The sequence below is a fragment of the Petaurus breviceps genome, unplaced genomic scaffold (genome assembly GCF_028583685.1).
Source record: "Petaurus breviceps papuanus isolate PSGF00001 unplaced genomic scaffold, PetGlider_PUasm1.0 90849, whole genome shotgun sequence".
Lineage (NCBI taxonomy): Eukaryota > Metazoa > Chordata > Mammalia > Diprotodontia > Petauridae > Petaurus > Petaurus breviceps.
In genome coordinates, this window is record NW_027187361.1 from 25,792,370 (window position 1) to 25,812,628 (window position 20,259).

At 39.5% G+C, this 20,259-nt stretch overlaps 1 protein-coding gene across 7 annotated transcripts in view; it reads right to left on the minus strand.

Moving 5' to 3' along the window:
- CHST10 (carbohydrate sulfotransferase 10) overlaps nt 1-20,259 on the minus strand; it is a 62,678-nt gene that overhangs the window by 11,858 nt on the left and 30,561 nt on the right. For 5 of the 7 annotated variants that reach the window (XM_069073016.1, XM_069073013.1, XM_069073014.1 and 2 more), the window contains one exon: nt 13,062-13,153. The exons of the other annotated variants lie outside the window; for them this stretch is intronic. In XM_069073016.1, coding sequence (XP_068929117.1) covers nt 13,062-13,153 — 92 coding nt within the window. The remainder of the gene's footprint in view (nt 1-13,061; nt 13,154-20,259) is intronic. 7 annotated transcript variants of the gene reach the window in all.

Sequence of the window (20,259 nt, forward strand, 5' to 3'; positions counted from 1 at the left end):
ACACACACACACACACACACACACACACACACACACACACACACACACATATATATATATAAATATCCCTCAAATTGTCTTGCATGGTCTTCTTCCCTCAACTCCTTCTGGCCACCAAGGTCAAGGCTGAACTCTCCTCTGTTTGACATTCTCTAATGTAGCCTCAACATCTGCCTCTTCTGAGAAGAGATGTTTTGGAAAGGACTTAGTTAATCACAAATGCAGTTAGAAATTTCAGTTTTTTAAAAGAAAAGCAGATAGCAAAATGGATTTTGAGTAAAATATTAAAGGTTGTTTCATTTTGAATGAGTCTATCTACCTATCCTGGGGCAGATAGGTGGCACAATGGACCTGGAGTTAGAAAGACCTGAGTTCAAATCCAGTTTCAGATACTTATTAGTTGGGTAAGTCACTTAACCCTGTTTGCTTGAGTTTCCTCATCTGTAAAGTGAGCTGGAGAAGAAAATGGCAAACAATTCCAGTATCTTTGCCAAGAAAACCCCAAATGGGGTCACAAAGAATCAGACATGGTTGAAAATGACAGACTAAACGATACCACCTTATGATGTTCTAACTTCTTCCTTTCTCCCTTCTTTTTGGACTGAAAGCAGAAGTTTTTAATTTCTTAAAGCTTTTCTTATAACCAGTGACCCAATTTACAGAGTTATATGCTATTGCAAAGGTTCCCAACCCCTTGGAGGGTGCTAGAATGATCTAGGGGGGTGGTAGTAGGTTTGGGTGCAATTGGGGGATGCTGAATAAAAATAAGGGGGTGGTAGAAACATAAAGAAAAAAGAGATGATAAGAAAATTTTGAAAAACCATTTGTACATGTTTAATCTGTTATATAACAGAGTTCAAGTCAGTGATGACATTATTTTTCAAATAAACACACGAAATTCAAGTTAGGACCAATCAGTGGTCAAGGGGAGAAGTCCAGCATGCATCAGCAGGAGTATGTGTGTGTAATGATTTCTTTTTTTTTTTTAAAGCAATCAGGGTTAAGTAACTTGCTCAAGGTTACATGGCCAGTTATTTCTGGGTGTGGTGCTGAGTATCTGAGCCCGGATTTGATCCCCAGGTCATCCCGACATTGGAGCCAATGCTCTTACTCGCTGTGCTACCTGGCCGCCCCAAATGATTTCTTTACAATATGATTACTATATGGTTACATGACACAATATTGTTTCATCAGAATTTCAGTACAGGAAAACCCCCACAAATTTACAATAAATTACTACATTTAAGAGGCATAATTTTTAAAAATTATATTTTTTGAAATGATGTAAATTAAAAAAACCTGTTAAAAGGTTAAAGAAAGTAGATTTCGGGGGGGGTGCCAAGTATTTTTTTAAAAGGGGTGGTAGCACTAAATAGGGTATCTCACCCTATAGGAGAGTAGGGGGGAAGGGGATGAGAGGGAGGATGATGGAAGGGAGGGCAGGCTGGGGGGGAGGGAAGTTGGAAGCACCCACTTTTGAAAAGGGGCAGGATCAAAGTAGAGAAAGTGGGGGGGGTGGGATAGGATGAAGGGAAATATAGTTAGTCCTTCACAATATATCCACTATGGAAATGCTTTGCATAGCTACACATGTACAACAACCTATATTGAATTGCTTGTCTTCCCAGTAAGGGTGAGTGACAAGGGAGGAAGGGAAACAATCTGGAATTCAAAGTTCTAAAATCAAATGTTTAAAAATATATAATTATAATAATTATTATTATTTTACATGCAACTGGGAAATAAGATATACAGGCACTGGGGCATAGACATCCACCGTGCCCTACTGGAAAGTCGCAGGGGGAATGGGGGAAGATATAGGAGAGAGCAGATTGGGGGAGGGGGTATATAGTAGGACTGCTGTTTTGGGGTGGTGGGTAGGGGAAAATGGAGAGAAAATTTGTAACTCAAAATCTTGTAGAAATAAATGATGTAAACTAAAAATAAACATAAAATTTAATTAAAAAATACAAATGGCTGAAAAAAAAGAAAAGGGGATAGTAGGCCAAATAAGTTTGGGAACCTTTGAATTCTAGGTATTGGAATACCAAGTAATTATTTTTTTTTAATCAATCGGGGTTAAGTAACTTGCTCAAGGTTACACGGCCAGTTTATTTCTGGGTGGGTGCTAAGTGTCTGAGCCCGGATTTGATCCCCAGGTCATCCCGACACTGGAGCCGGTGCTCTTACTCACTGAGCCACCTGGCCGCCCCGACCAAGTAACTATTAAGGATGTCAGTTTGATTCATTTGCTTTTCTGTAACATCTCTATCCTTATCCTGGCATCAAACCTGGATTCCAGGCTTGGACAGCAAAGCACAAACTCTAGCAAGTCCTATCAAGCTGACAAGACTGCAACTATTGGTCTGGCAATGCTTAAATTTGTTGATAGAACATAAACTTCCTGAAGGCTAGGTCTATCTCACCTTTGTATCCACTGGTCCTGAACACAGCAACGGGCACCAAGGGAAGACTTCACAAATGCACATGGATTAGTGAGTCCAGGACCAGCAGAGACAAACATCCTAAGAAAGCTGGCCACTGGAACATGATTTATTTTCTTTTTGCTATAGAAGCTCACAAAGGTATGGAGAATTTGTCATTGGCTGTAGCAGAAGGAGAATCCACAGAAACAAATTAACTGGTTTTTTAAGTATTGAAATATTTCCTATATAGGAAGATCCTGGTTAATCAATGAAAAAATTCATGAATTTTCAATTTTTTAGCATATGGTTAACCCTAATTCCAAACTTTTCACCTGAAATTCTCTCCCTCCTTATGTCTTATCTGCTGGCTTCCTGTAAATCCCAACAGTGGAAAGAAAATTGGGCCTGGAGTTGGGAAGCCCTGAGTTCAACTATGACTTCTAACACTTATCAGCTGTGTAACTCTGGACAAATCATTGAACTTGTTTGCCTCAGTTTTCTCATCTGTAAAATGCCTATTGTATAATAGCACCCACTTCACAAAGCTGTGAGGATCAAATGAGATAAAGATTGTAAAGCAGTCAGAACAATTCCTGGCACACAATAGGCAGTTAAAGATTGTAAAGCAGTCAGCACAATTCCTGTCCCACAGTAGGCAGTTAAAGATTACAAAGCAGTTAGCACGGATTCCTGGCACACAGTAGGCAGTTAAAGATTGTAAAGCAGTAAGCACAATTCCTGGCACACAGTAGGCAGTTAACAAATGTATATCCCTCTCATACTTTCCTCTAGAAAGCCCTTTTTGTTCACCTTTCACACTAGAACATCCCCCCTGAGATTTTCTTCTATTTGTTGGATATATGCCCTGTGGGCACACAGTTGTTTACATGTTGTCTCCTCATTAGACTATGAGCTCCTTGAAAGCAAATATTATTTTTGGCTTTTACTAACACATAAGGCAGCTAGTTGGTGCAGTGGATAGATTACTGGACCTATAGTCAGGAAGAGTCATCTTCCTGAGTTGAAATCCAGATGTGTGACCCTGGGTAAGTTACTTAACTCTGTCTGCATCAGTTTCCTCATCTGTAAAATGAGCCAGAGAAGGAAAGGGCAAACCACTCCAGTATCTTTGCCAAGAAAACTCCCAAGGGGTCACAAACAGTTGGGATGCCTGAACAGCAAAAGCACATTGTAGGTGCTTAACAAATATTTACTGACTGACTGGGAGGTATTTTATGGCCTGAGAATCTAATTATAACAAAGAAAGCTCTCCTACCCATTGTTGTGGTAGTCAGAATTTTGGAATGCTCCAAAATTTTGCTCTGTGATGCCCTACACCCCTACAGCAGGTCCCTTCTTCTAAAGCAGATGAGACAGGTTAGGGAAGGGGGAGAAGGCCTAGATAATTCACTTGAGACAAGTGAAATTTGGGGAGACAAGTGACCTTGGGCAAGTCCCCTACCTGGGCCTCAGTGTCTTCATGTGTCAAATGACTGAATGACCGCTGAGGCCCTTTCCATCTCTAGATCTATAGCCTGATAGTATGTAAAATCTACATGATCTCCCCATTGCCTGCAGTGAGAGGAAAAAAAAGAGCCGATGGGGATTAGGGGTGAAGCAAGGAAGTATGTTCATTGCTTCAGACCAGCCTGTGTTCTACAGAGGGGTCTACAAAAAAGCCTAACAGTTCCCTAGGCCCTGTGGCCTGCGGTAGAAAGATAGGCTTCCTCCTTCAAATATCAGAAGGGCTTTCTTAAAACATACACACACACAATCACACATAGCATTATAGGTCTAGGATTGGGAGGGACCCCAGAGGCCATTCAGTCCAACCTGAGGCCCAGGGAGTTTAAGTGACCTGCTTGAGATTTCAGAGATAGTAAGCATCAAAAGTGGAATTTCAACCCAGGCTTTCTGAATCCAGAGCCTGCATATCCCATGTAAGAAGAAGCAAGTGTATCTGCTTGGCCTCATGGGACAAAAATAGGAACAAGTGAGGGGAGGGGGAAGATTTCAGTTACGTAGGAGGAAGAGCTTCCTAACATTTGGTGATGGAATAGGCTTCCTCCCTGATTCACAGAGGGTGGAGCTTCTCATCATGGGACATCTTTGAGCAAAGACCGGATGTGTTCTAGAGCTGAGACCTCAAACACCCATCTCACAGGCCACGCAGCCCAAACCAGACTAAGATGTTGTTCCTATTGATTTTAATGTATTGGACTAGAATATTCATTGAAATCAGATTATTTAATATACATTAATTAATAGCATAATTAATGATATATTAAAATCAGATTGACAATAATAACATTTATATATCATTTAGTATTGCCAAGCACTGTGCTAAGAAATTTAAAAAAATATTTTATTTTTTCTAACCACATGTAAAAACAAGTTTCAACTTTTCTTAAATTTTGAGCTCCAAGTACCCTCCCTCCTTCCCTCCCCCCCTACCTAAAGAACAAACAATTTTATATGGGGTCTACATGTGCAATCATTGTGCTAAGCACTTTTACAAATAGCATCTCATTTGATGCTCAACAGCAATCCTGGGAGGTAGATGTTATCGTCACCCCCATTTTATAAATAGGGAAACTGAGTTGGGGAGCAGTTAAGTGACTTTCCTAGGGTTATACAGCCAATAAGTGTCTGAGGCAGTATTTGAATTCAGGTCTTCCTGACTCCTAGCTGACACTCTATCCATTGTGCCACCTGGCTGACTTAATATTTTGAAAAGAAAAAATACATAAATGTGTGTTTTTCTATGTTAATATGCCACCCATGGGGGTCCTTACATGTAGTTTAGAACTCCATCTTTCTATCTGAGTTTGATATCACTGGTCTAAAGAAGGAAAGCCTGGATTAAATGAATTTTTAGGAACATTCTAATTTTGAAATTCTCTGATTCCCTTACAAGCTTTCTCATCCCAGAAATAATCCATAAACAATTATTAAGCACCTGTTGCATGCTAGGTACTGTGCAAAGCACTGAGGACACAGAGTAAAGTAGAGGACAATCCTTCTTCTCAAGGAGCCCATAGTTTAACAGGGGAGACAGCATGTCAAAAACTATGCACAAACCAGGATAAAATGGAGACAATTAATAGAGGAAAGGAACTAGAATTAAGGATTTGAACACTGCTGCCCCTGGGGAAGTCATGACAAAGAAAGGAGATGTAAGGATGTGAGGTTTTTCCAGAATCTTCAGGACTTTGGCGCATTAGTGTTAGCATATCGACGTAAGCACTGGGACAATATTTCCCCCCCTCAAAAATGTCCATTAGGGATGGTCCAGGTAACCATTCAGGCAGCTAGGCTGCACAGTGGGTTAGAGTGCTGGATTTCCCTGAGTTTGCTGCCTCCTGGGCAAGACACTTACCTCTATCTACCTCTGTTTCTTCATCTGTAAAATGGGAATAATAGCAGTACTTACCTCATAGCTTTGTTGGGAGGATAAATGAGATCACATGTGTAAAGTCAGTCTGTTAGCTGATTTTCCTAAAGCACAGGTCTGACCATGTCATTCCCTTACTCAATATACTCCAGGGGCTCCCTATGACCTCCAGGATCAAATACAAAATCCTCTGCTTGGCAATCAGAGCTCTACACAACCTCTCCCCTCCCCTTTCTAGTCTGCTCATGCCTTTTAGCCCCCCACAAACTTTGTTATCTTCCTTACTGTTCCCCACCCAAGACACTCCATTGGCCAGCTCCAAGCATTTCCATTGGCTGTCCCACATACCTGGCATTCTCTCCCTCCTGTTTTCCCAGCTATACTCCCAACTGCTACAGGAAGGCTTTCCAATTCCCCCTTAATCCTATAACCTTTCCTCTGCTGATTATTTCCAGTTTATCCTGTGTATTGAATGGGCTGTAGCTGCTTCCTCTCCTCAATGGCACAGGGATTAGGGACCAAATGAGGAGAACCCCGGCTTTCACAAGTTTCAATGAAACAAAAGTTACCGCAGTAACACTAGGCTGATGCAGACTGTTTCCTATTCCTGTTCTTCATTGGTCATACACATCACGGATGTAAGTTAACTCTTCTTTTTTCTCCTTCAAGTGTTTAGTTAAAGTGTTTGGACAAAAAGGAAAACTCTTAAAATGACTCTTTGAAGGTCCCTTAATCCTTGCACATGTATACGTATAGACATAGATATGTATAGACATAGATGTACATAATATATATACACACACACAATGAAGCCATGTTGGCAGAGGGAGCTTCCCCATTGCAGAGGTCCTTATATAATAACAATATTATATTGTTGTAACAATATAATGTATCACATGATACATCTCACATAAAATGCAAATAGAACATTATGAAATAATAGAAATATGTAATAATATGTAAAGTGTGCTATTAATATGTGATATAATATTAATCTATAATTATTTTAATATATTATAAAATATTATGTCACATAGTATTATCATATGTAATTATAGAACACTAGCTGGTACTTATATAGAACTTCAAGGTTTGCAAAACACTTGACATATTATCTCATTTGATCCTCACAATAATCTAGAGAACTGGGGGCTATTATTATCCCCATTTTACAGACAAGGAAACTAAGACTCAAAAAAGGTTAAGAAATTTGCCAAAGGTCACAAAGTATCTGAGGCAAGATTTGAACTCCTGCCTTTTTGACTTCAAATTGAGCACTTTGTCCATTATACTACCTCTACCCATTAGATTTGCCTTTATACGATAAAATCATCTCTAACCTATTTACATATACATGGGAACCATCTATATGAGCTTATATCCTAGCCTATTCACTGAATGGGTGTTACCTCACTTTAAGTGTGTACATGAAAAGGCCTTAGCTTAAAAGGGCCAGGGTCTCCCAGTGCATCCTGGGTCATCTCCAGTCCTTCTGATGAATATCTGGTCACTGGATCCAGATGTCTCTGGAGGAGAGAGTAAGGCTGGTGACCTTGCACAGCCTTCCCTTACTCAAATCAAAGTCAACTGCAAGTCATGTCATTATTTCCCTGATGCCATGGCCCCCTTCAAAAATGAAGGACAAACACATATCCTACCCCTTAAGGAGACTGCATTACTAGAGACCCTAGAGAAAGAAAAGGCCTATGAATTCACCTGCCCCTGCCACTTCCAATTCAAGGTTGTTTCATAAGGTGTGTGTATGTGTGTGTGTGTGTGTAGGTGTGCATGGATAGGTAGGTGTACACACTCTCACATCCACTCACACCCACCCACATCTACATCCCTACTTTGTTTATAGGATTTGTGAATATAAACTCTTTCAGATGGTCAGTTTTACTCGTGTTTGTTCCATAAACTAACTAGGCTGCACTGGGCCAAAGGCACCAGAAGGGGATCACCTGACCCAATGTTACTCCCCTACTATCTTCTTTATTTCCCCTCGAGGAGATTCCACACATGCTCTGCCTCCTTCTTTGCTTTAGTCTGTCTCACCTCATAACTCAGTTAATTGTACCTCAAATAATCTCTTGGGAGTCTTTGGGCTCACAAAGACACACCACACCACACCACACCCACACCCCCACACCCACCCACCCACACACACAGACACACACAGACACACACACACACACACACACACACACACTGTCCTTTTCCTTTTCAGTGCTGCTCAGTTCTTCGTGAAAATAAATCTCTCTCATGTTCTCTTTCTTTCCTTCTCTCCCATTTACAAATAGAACCACAACTCTATTCGTGGATGACAAGCCTAAAGAAGAATCCTATGTACTTTTAACACTAGTTTTGAATAAAAAACTTTTTAAAAGTTCTAAGTTTTGAAATGATATTAGACCAGTACCATCAATTTCCAAAGTTTTTGAGAATACCCAGAAATCCCATTCTGAAACTCCACTTACCTTTACATTTTCTCATCTAATTAATCTTGCTTTTCCTTAAGCACTAGCATTCAACATAAAAACATTTCTTATTCAAATTTATTTTTGTTTTAATTACTATTATTAGGGCACTTTTGTTTTCTACTATTTTTCATTGCAGATGTACAGCTATATGATGGGTTAATAAGCTTCTGTGAGAACCTAGGAAACTAACCTTCCATTTATAAAACTGTTTCTAGTGAAAATTTCTTCCATGTTCTAAATAACTGACCTACAAACTCAAAACCACAGCTCATTGGCAACTTCCTGGCCATTCACCAAACTTTGACAGCTTCTGCTCTTTCTGTTGGGCGATTTGGAGGTGGGGTGGGACTTGTGATTTCATTCATCCAGAGCAGAGGTTCCCAAATTTATCTGGCCTACTTCCCCCTTCTAAAACACCAAACCAAACCAAACCAAACCAAGCAACCCAGTGCTCCCCTGAAAATATACTTTCTTCAACCCTTTAATGGTCTTTTTGAAATTTGCATCAATTTTATAAACAAATGGTTAGGTTCCCATGATGGACTTTCCAATAATGCACAACATGCTCACCTACCAACACTTGTTTGTTAAGATCTGTCAGAAGACTTGACCACTGAGTGGTTACAACTCATGCATTGTGTGTTTATTTAGAAAATAATGTAATCGCTCTGACTTTTAACTATGTTACACAACAAATGAAACATGTATGAATGGTTTTTCAAAATGATCTCTTCTCTTCTTTCCTTATACTTCCACTGCCCCTCTCCCTTTTTATTAAATGCCCCCCCCCCCCCCCATTGCACCCAAGGCAAACCTCTCCCATGGATCGTTCCAGTGCCCTACAGGGGGCGGCATCACCCACTTTGGAGGCCTAGGAGAGTTCCCTGGTAAGGAAATTCCTTCTACCAATGCAGATCTGCAATTGTTCTGCAATTTAAAGTCAACTATTGTCTTGGAAAGGTCCCTGGGACACTGGAAGACTGTGACTTTTCCAAGGTCACATTGCCAGTGTATGCCAGACACGGAACATGGAACCTGGTCTAACTTGACTTCTAGTCTGACTCTTCACTCTTGCCACAAACTTTCCTTTGTTCTCTCCTCTCATTTAATAATTTCCTCTGACAATTGCTTCTCTCTTCATTCTTTTCCTTTCATCTTCATCTCTTACTATCTCGTCATTTTATCTTCTTGAGTCTTATGAACTAGTTGAGTCTTTAGAAGATCTTGCATTGAAGGGAGCCCAAACATCTGATCCGGGAATCAGGCTGCTCCTAGATGAGTTTGCTCCGGGTTTTCATTAAGGCCAGTCAAAAGTTTGGTCTTGGTTTTTTTCCCTTGAGAAGCGGCTGCTATCAGAGCCTTTCTGATATCCTGTGATCTAAGGAGGTACCCTGTTCTGGGATTATTGCCAGAAGATGTTCGCTGCCTTTTATACATTTTTAGATACTATACTTTGGGACCTGGTTATCTTCAAGGCCTAATAGTTGACATCATGACTTTCCTGAACAAAGAGTATTTAAAAAAACCAAGTGACCTATCATTACCTTTTTTGTTTGACTTCTCTACAAAAACCTTGCTCATGGTATCAATAAACAGACTGCTTGACAATCCTGCCTGGACTATGTTTACACATCACACTTTCTCAGACTAGTGTGTCAGTTTAGGGCTGGTTTTTAAGAAACCACTCGAGTTATCTCAACATTACATAATTTAAGTAATGAGCTCATGTCACATTATTCAGTTAAACAATTACCAACTAATTTGTGGTAAGTCTTTCTTGACTGAAAGTCTTTCCTTTCCTTGATCTTTTCTGAATATTCTGTAGTTTTCCTTTGTTTCAGTGACCCTATAATGACACAACCCAAATGTCTCCAGAGTTTTGTAAGCTTAATGTTATCAATTCCCTTGGGACAGGAAAATGAAAAATATGATGCCTCTTAGTGAGATAAGATATCCTCTTTCTCCCTAGACTCTACTTGCCTTATTCACACTGTAGGCTCTGGGAAGGAGCCATTTTTTCTGTTATCTATGGAAATCAGAAGCACAGGGTTGGGGAAACCCATACAAATTAATTATAGTCTGATTAGCACCGTTCAGTGTTCAAATTGCAAGCTGAGAGGTCTTACCCTATAGAGCGTCTCCTCTCATGGTCTCCTGGTAAGAATGCAACCTAAACTACTTTTTAAATATTTTATTGTAAGTTGAACAGGAAGAACGTCATACACAGTAACAGTAATACTATACAATCAACTGTGAATGACTTGGCTATTGTCAGCAATACAAAGATCCAAGAAAATTCCAAAAGTCTTAGGATGAAAAATGCTATCCACCTCCAGAGAAAGAACTGATGGAGTCTGAAAGCAGATCAAAGCAGACTATTTTTTGCTTTATTTTTTATGTTGTTTTGTGGTTGTCATTTGGTTTGGTTTGTGTTACAACATGACTAATATGAAAATGTGTTTATCATGACTACATATGTATAACCTATATCAAGTTGCTTGCCTTCTCAGTGAGGGGTGAGGGGAGGGAAGGATGGAAGGAGAATTTGGAACTCAAAAATTTTTTAAAAGAATGTTAAAAATTGCTTTTAACATGAATTGAAAAAATATAAAAATAAAGGGAAAAAATAATGTCTCATTGATGGGTTGGGTTAAGAAAAGGTCAAACATTACAATCACTTCCTAATGACTTCTTTCCTATCTAATAGAATCCTTTCTTATAATAAAGTACAATGAAGCAATACAAATCAACACATGGGCCATGCCTGACAATACGAGCTTCATTTCATACCTATACTTCACAAATTCTCTGAGAAGTGGGAGGTATTCTTTACCGTCAAATCCTCTCAAGTTATAATTGGCAACCTAAAGTATTCCAGCCATATATAGTCTATATCTTAGTCTATAATAATAGAAGAGAGTGCATAATCCCCGGGAACCCAATCCAGATAAGGGTAGGGGGGTGGAGATAGGGGGCATGGGAGGGAAGATACTTTAAGAATAGAGAAGCTGGGTTGTTAGTATAGTTGGCTTCTTCACTAACCCAAAACAATGGTAAATACTTGAATACATTTTCTCTGTCTTCATTTTTTACCGCCAACAGAAAATGGTTTCTTAGCTTCATGGATAGCATTTGATACCCAGTAAAGGTTTTACATATGTTTGCTTTATTTTATTACTGTACTCAAGCAGCATGATCACCTGATCTGAAGTTAAAAAGAATTTGAAGGAACATTATTCAAGGCCTGACTCAAGTTTCCAAGTTGTCGGCTTCCTCAGTTAAAGTCTCGGTCTCCCAAGTTAGCCTATAATCCTTCTCTCTTTGTCTCATGTGTTAGTCTTTTCTCCCTAAGCAGGTCCACAAGAAGAGGGACCACATCAAATTACTTCTGCATTACTCACTGATGTTATCATATCGGTGATATGTCATGATACATTCCATCATAAATTTCTTAAGAGATTAGACCTCGGTTTTTTGGTGTTTTCTCTATGGTTTTACACACAAATTCTCTCATACCTCTAAATATAGCAGGTATAGGATGCTTATATGAGTTGTATTTCTCTAAAACACTATGTAAATCAGATTTCTTTAAATGAATTATTTTCTATATGGGAGGGTAAGAGCTTAGGTCTTCACATGTAAAAAAAATCCCAATGTTGGTGTTCAATCCCGTTGAAAAGCAAAAAGTTCTTTGCTTTCTCTTAAAACTAAGAACCAATGAAACCTTAGGTTTGGACCCCCCAAAGGGGCTGTATGCCGAGAAACTCAGTAAACTGCCTACAAACTAAGAGGTACTCACCAACATATGAGCAGAAAGTAAAAGGAAAAAAAGCCAGTCCTAATATATTCTACCCTTTAGCAAAACAGCAGGTTTGCATCATAAAAAACAATAATGATAGCGGATGTTTACAGAATTCTTACTACATGCCAGGAATGGTGCTAAGCACTTTATAATTATTATCTCATTTGATCTTTGCAACAACCTTGGGCCGTAGGTGCCATTATTATCCCCGTTTTTGGTTGAGGAAACGGAGGCAAATAGGTTAAATGACTTGCCCAGGGTCACATAACTCGTATCTGAGGTCATATTTGAACTCAGGTTTTCTTGACTCCAGGCCCAGCACTGTGCACACTTTTAACCCCACCCAGTCGTTTCTTATGTCACTACTTCTAATGTCACTGCATGCCACCTGCCAAGGCAGGATTCTCTTTTACACTTGGACCTCTCTTGGCATTTCTGCACCTACCACAGTTTTAGCTGCTCCACATGAAAGCATGACTCCTAAAACAAATGGTGAAAAATGCTATTCTGGCAAAACCAAAGAAGTCTGCACGCTTCCCCCTCCCCCCCTCCTTAATTTCTTTCACCCCTGGGACTCATTTGCAAGCTGACTAAATCAAACAGACCAGGCTGTTTTTAGCCTTTTTTTATGAAGCCTATTTGTTTTTCTCATCAATTTTAATTGTTTAAATAAATTCAATCTTTTGATTCTCAGTTCCAAATTCTCTTCCTCCCTCCACCCCCTCCCCCATCCACTGAGAAGGCAAGAATATATACTTTTTATACATAAGAAATCATGCAAAACATTTCCACATTAACCGTGTTCTAAAAAAGTAAAACCCAGGAAAAAGAGGGAAAAAAATATGTTTCAATCTGCACTCTGAGTCTTATGAGTTCTCTCTCTGGAAGTAGATAGCATTTTTCATCATTTCTCATGAATTTTCAAAGAAATCCCATTTCTCTGCCTTGACGACACTCACCTTTAGTTCTTTAGGCAAGCGTTTCTCCTCTCTCCACTTCCCTAACTCTGGCATGGTCGTCAGGAATGGGAATTCTTGTCTGGCACCATACACTGAAAGATAAAGGAATATGGAAAGCTAAGGTGATGATTTTATCAGCATTTCAATCTGGAGGTATGCATATCTACTAAAAATTACCTGGGAAGGAATATGGCAGGTAAATGCTTAGCCACAAGGATGTTCTGTAAGTGATTGTCATGGTTCTTTAAACAAAAAGCCATTTTGTTTCAATACAACATACACTTCCTAAGAAATGTCCTTAAAAAGGATATTCTCTGAAAACAACAGATTATTAGTAGAAAGGAACGATGTATCCTTTAGTTTTAATAGATGGCACTAACACCGGGTGTTGTATTTGACTGGAGGTTTGTTGTCTTTCCATATGGACTTCATTTATGCACAGAGTTTATGCTGAAGTGTAGCATGATCATTCCTGTCAGATACGTACATGAAGGGGGAAAAATGAACTAGCCATGGAGGCCAATGGCCCTGGCTGCTTCCTGTAACCTTGTTCTTGCCCACCACTTTATTTGTGAACCAATCAGGGAGATTCTAGGCTGTGAAGGAACTATCATCTCTCCAAATTCCCACTTAGTTGTAGGCAATGTTGACTGACAACCAGGGATTTAACATGAGTTAGAATAATTTTCTAACCTCAAGTCAAATAGTTGCCTGGGACCATGGAAAGACAATTGGTGTCACACAAGAAATTCGAATGAATAAAATTAAAGTAAATCTATGGCTTCTGTTAACTTTGATGGTTAGCTGGGTGTGGGGCTAGGGAAGAGTAGGTAGCTCATAGCCTTGGCTATGTATGAAAAGAATGCCAGCCTATCCTCATGAGGGAGAGGTTTTCTAACCATTATACTCTGGTACAATATAGTAGAGAATGGCGGGTAGCAGATGGTCTAGAAGGAGTTAAATAACAAGTTCAGAAGATTAAAATAGAAAGCTCAGCAATCATAAAACTAATAGAAAAACTCGGCAGAGATGATGTGTCCAGTAGATACATGATGCCCAGCATAAAACACTGGCAGTTCTGCAGTACAAAAGGTATGAATTGCTCTGGCCACAAGTCTTCATGTGTATGCCTTGGCCACATGCATTCCTGGAATATTTCTATGTGTTTTCTGGTCATGGTTCCCCTGTGTCTGTGCCCTCTGTGGATATTCCTTGGTTTCATGTGTTCTCTACTGATAATCATTAAATATCAAATTTATTGAAAGTCTGAATTAATCAAACAGACTTCTTTGCTTTGCTTTAAAAATGCCTTTTCCTGTGTCAGCAACTCTAGAGACCGGATAAGACTGAAAGTGGATTTTCCGTTATCTTGGGACATATTCCATACAAGAGGAAAACAGACATCCTGAGACCATAAATTCCAAATGGACTCTGCTCCATCCATTGTCTTGTCAATTTGTATTTCCAACCAAGAAACTTCCTTTCTCATGATATGAATAGTAAACATATTGAGATCATAAATTTGAGTGACATAGCCGCCCTGAATTGGGATGGTTCTAAACTGTATTTAAGCTTTGTGATTCTTTTGTTCAGGTAGTCAGACGTTAACTTCTGGCTCCTTGTACAAGTTTGCTAAATTTAAGGGAATAAAATGAAATAACTGTATTTCACTTAGCCTGTTGTCTCCTTTAACCAAACTTTTCAGATTAACACTATGTATTTCCCATGTGTTCATGGGAAACATTTTGTCACTTTACTCACTTTACCATTTGGTTAAATGCCTTTTGCTTTGAACTAACATGTCCCCTGATGGTAAGAGTGAACAATATTGAGGCTGTAATCCATGGGTCTGAGTGGCTGCTCTCTTGTAGAATGCCTTGAATCTTATGCACACGACTGCACACTCATGCTTTCAAGTCTTTTGGTTGTGCTTTGTCATGCTACTTAACTTTATATGATCTCCACACGTTTCTTTAAATTCTCCCCAGGTTATTCTTGAAGTAGCAGTAGTATCCCATTGCTCCCAGGTTTCTTTTAGCCACTCTTCTAACCATTATACTCTGGTACAATACAGTAGAGAATTGACTGGAGGTTTGTTTGAGCAAATACTCACTTCTAGTTTTTGTTTTCTTGGTCTTTATGAGTATTTTTGCACTTGTGGGTCTTTTGTTCTCTCTCTCTTGCTATCAGTCTTCTTGGGGATACAGATTCACTGTTCTGGGTCACAATGTATGCATAATTTAGTAACATTCTTCATCAAATTTCAAATTGTTTTCACCAGCAGTGAATCAGTGTGTCTGCTTTCTTATGTTCCATTTAGCAACAAACTTTCCTTCTTCATTTTCTATTTCCTGTCTCCTAGCTGTTCAGGAATCAAGTTGTCTTGACTAATGGCACCATTTGATATGAGAAGTGTGTCTCACAGAATTTCAGGGTTGGATGGTCCCTCAAAGGCCATCTAACTTGGTTGGTTGTTGCATTTCTCTGATCATTAGTCATTCTAAACATTTTCCCACTGGTGTTGTTTATAACTTATATTTCTTCTTTTGAAGATTGCATAGCCCTATCCAACCAACCTGGCGGTCCTTTTATGGGATAGACTTTTTCTTCAGCTAATGGGATAGAATTCAAAAACTACTCTCAGATCTTTGCATGCAATTCATTTGGCAGGAGCCCTCAAAACAGTCAAGGCTTGGAAAAGAAAACAAAGTAAAAAACAAAACCACACCAAGCCCTGATTTATAAAGACCTCTATTCAATTTTTAAAAACTGAGGTTTACCTATTACTACCCACAAAGAGGTTCATTGGAAGCATTCTCCAAAGTCATGAACGCCTAACTTTATGTCAGGGAAAGAGCACTGGATGTGAAGCCAGACAACCCTGGCTTGAGTCTCAGTTCTACCATTTACTATCACTACCTGTGTGAAATTAGGCCACTCATTTTGCTACTTGTGGCCTCATCATTAAATGAATGAGTTGGTTTGATAATCTCTAAGGTCTCCCTCCCAGTTTGAAATCTATGAATAGTTGGTCATCTGAATTCCACAGTAGTTCCTTCCCTTTACCCCAGCAATTGCTGAGGCCAAAGCCTTATAGAGCCATTGTCTGGATAATGCTTTTATATAACTGGAAGAAATGCTAAATTTTATAAAGAGACTAGTGAAAAGAAAGGTGTAAGCATCTCCTCCTCCCCTTCAGTTTCATGAATCCCTTGGTTAAGAATCCCTGCCCTAAAAAAAACTCCTTTATTTTATTGATGAACTTTGGAAAAATCTGTTTCTCTGATCAGTTCCTGCAGCAGAGGAAGTCGTCAGACATGTGTGTGTGCACATGTGAAAAAGAAAGATATTCAGAGTAGATTTATGGAGCAAATGTTTGTTTTTCCCTCCCCATTGCACAAAACCAGAAGAAGCAGGCTGTCACTATAACTGAAATTACAACTGGCACACTTGCTAAGCGCTCAAATGAAGGATTTTCCATCTGCTTTACAGAAATGAGATTTCATTATGTCAGATTTCACAGCATTTTCGGGTTTTCCTCCAAAGGTTTCCATTTAAGAATACTCTAAAATAGACTTTCAGTCTGAAAGAGGAAATTTGCTGGTACAAAAGAAATAAACTGTGACCGCTGTGATTAAAAGATTTAAAGCCCCATATCACACACACCCATTCAACTTCCTATTTTCTCTTTATGTCAAATAGCCCATCCATGATTAATTTATTCAAGTACCCAGTATGGGCATGCACAAAATCCAAAAAATGGGATCGACCACAAGAATTTTCTGGTTGAGCCCCCAATCCTAGGATGGTGAAGAATTATACCATCCAAAGCAGATTAAAGGCTGTCCTGTTTTTAAAGTTAACCAGGAGTGGATAGAGAAGTTTTCCTCATTTGGGAGCCTCCAGGGCTTAATACCTGCAATAGTCAAGAAGTTCTTTATACGTAATCATTAAACCCTCTAACTTAAACCCATGTCCTCTTGTTCAGTCCTTTCAAAGGGAGAAGTGTGTGTGTGTGTGTGTGTGTGTGTGTGCACATGCATGTATGTATGAAACAATCCTTCATTTATCTGAAGGCATCACACCACCCTCTCAGCATTTTCTCCACCAGGTAAAAATATCACCTCCATGAATATTCTCCTTAGAGGACTTATTTTGCAATCCATTTTTTATTCTTGGTTCTACTTCCCTGGACCAGACCCTCTTCTGTTTCTACCCATTCTTTTAAAATCCCAAACTGGGACATACTTAGTATAGTTACCTCTTGTTTGTCCAGCATCTCACTCCATGACATATGGTTCCTAGTTTACTTGAACTTATCTTTAAAAGGAGTTCATCTTTTTCTATTCTAAACATTTTGATGGCTAAGTTTCAAATTTAGACTATATCCTTCTCCACTATTTAAAACATAATTTACCATTTCACCTCTTTCCTCATGACTTAAGGACACCATTATAGATATAAATGGTTATAATGTGTTATAACACTGTGTGATGCCTTTGGAGTTTATTGAAGCATATAGAGCTGTTTGTTCCATTTTCTCAGTAGTTTTTCACTTGTGTAGATTCATTGAGACCCCATTTGGAGTTTTCTTGGCAAAGATAATAGAGTTCTTTGCCATTTCCCTGTCCAACTCATTTTAAAGATGAGGAAACAGAGGCAAACAGGGTAAATGACTTGCCCACAGTGACGCAGTTAATAAGTATCTGAGGTCGGGTTTGTACTCAGAAAGATGAGTCTTTCTGATTCCCTTCCCACCTCATTGCCCAGTACTAGTATTACTAATGTGCAAATTTCAATCACCTCTGATCCCTGTAGTCCTTATTAACAAATAAAAACTGGTGAATTAGCTGTAACTTTCTTATTAGCAATTCTGGACTGATTTTGCATATTATTTTCATGTGCTCCTGAAGGCTATGCCTGCTAAGCTAACTCTGAACAACATCTAGCTGAGTCTAATAGGCACATGAAGCTAAAGTATTTCTCAGTGGGAATAGTGACCCCTTAGATGCATTTGCCTTTGGCTTCAGGGTTTCTCTCCTCTCTCCCAGAGGCCTGACATCTGTACAACCATCCCCCATGCATATAGTAAAGAAAGAGAAAGGGAAAGTAAGTTGGTGGCACCATGTTGGGTGGTACCATCAATCAGAATTCAACTGACCTTACATGAGAGAGGCTAGTTAGGCTAAGGAAAAGCCTGTCACCTACTTGTCAATCACTCTTCACACTCCCACAGCCTATAAGGGACACTGATGGCTGGGGCTCTGGTGTTCTGAATCCCACTTTATAAAGCTATCATCAAAGGGAGGAGGTTTAAAGTGCTGTCCAAAAAGCATGGAGCTGTCAACCATGTCATACATAATTTCCATTACAGGCTGTACCTAAAAGCATTCCTAAGCCATTGCCTATGTTCCCCTCATGCCTTTCATCCTGAATCATTTCAGCATCACCGCTGAAGAAGAGCTGCCACCAGCCAGAGGACTGTGATCTTCAAAGTGCTTTCACGTACATAATCTCATTTCATCCTCTCAATAACCTAGGGAGGTAGGCAGGGAAAGTGCTATTATTCCCATTTTACAGATGAAGAAACACTTGACACTCTGCCTTAGCAGTTGCTCGTCCTGTTCAAGCCTTGGGCATTGAGAGTTACAAGTATTTTATGTGAATGGGTAGCTCTTAGCCACGAAGACCCCCAAAGAGGGAACAGGATAAATGCACAATGGCCTATTTTGGAGCAAATCCTGTGTAAGCTGGAGTCAACAAGAGGGAGTAGCTATTTGAACTTAATGATCTATTTATTCCCACACAGGCTGCTGTTATTAATCTGTGTGCATCCCTGTGGGTGGGAACCTGGAGAGATCCACAGGTATATACTTGTCAAATACTTGTTTACATCTCTCTAATGAGTATTTGTAGGCAATAAAAGTTTTTCTTTTTTCATTATTTTCACTCATTTGTTATTTTCTTTGATTTTATTTCTAGTATTTTCATTATTTGCTTTGCTTTTATTTCTATTATTTTTCATCTTTATTCATTATTTTTCATTCTTTGCTTTGATTCAATTGCTCCAAATTGTGAACTTCCACTTGGGGCCAGCATATTCTTGGTCTAAGAAACTTCTCCAAAAGCTATAAAGTGCTAGATTTTATTTATTTTTAAATGTTTTTTTGTCTTTTTGGAGGGGGGAAGGCAGGGAAATTGGGGTTGTGACTTGCCCATGGTCACACAGCTAGTGTTAAGTGTCTGAGGTTGGATTTCAACTCAGATCCTCCTGACTCCATGGCTGGTACTCTATTCACTGTTCCACCTAGCTGCCCCCAAAGTGTTAAGATTTTATACCTGGGCAGTTAGATGGCACACTGGGCTTAGAGTTGGGAAGACTCATTTTCCTGAGTTCAAATCTGACCTCAGACACTTACTGTGTGACCTTGGGAAAGTCACTTATCCCTGTTTGCCTTAGTTTTCTCATCTGAAAATGAGCTGGAGAAGGAAATGGTAACCACTCCAGTGTCTTTGCCAAAACCCTAAATGGGGTCATATAGAGTTGGACATGACTGAAAAATGTCTGGACAACAAGCAAATTATAGGACCCAGTGTTCTGAACTCCCAGTTCAGTACTGTGTTCAGGACAAAAATGCAAACTTGTCCCTGGAAGCAGTAGAATGTTACCCTCTCCCCAAGATCCATTTCCGTCTTCTGAAATGACTTCCCTACCTTTGTAATGACTCCTACCTGAAAGCACACATGTGGCTAGTCACTTGTATTGATCATTAAAGCATTAGAGATAATTAATGATAATGGGCTCAAAGGATCATAGCTTTAGAACTGGGAATGATCTTAGAGCTGATCTATTCAAGCCACTTCACTTTATAACTGAGGAAAGTGGAACTTACCTGTGTGTGTGTGTGTGTGTGTGTGTTCACTTATATAGGTGAAGTTAACTAAGGTGTCTAAGGTAACACTAGACACAAGTACTGAAACAGGTAGGATGTGAACCTAGGCCCCCTGACACTATATTCAGGGCCTTCTGCTGCACAACCTGCTTTGACATCCACAAAACAAGGTCTTGCCTTTTAAGTTATTGTCCAAAGTCCAAATGGAGTTTGAAAGAGAGGAGAGAGAGACAGAGAGAGAGAGAGAGAGACAGAGAGAGAGAGAGAGAGAGAGAGAGAGAGAGAGAGAGAGAGAGAGAACGAGA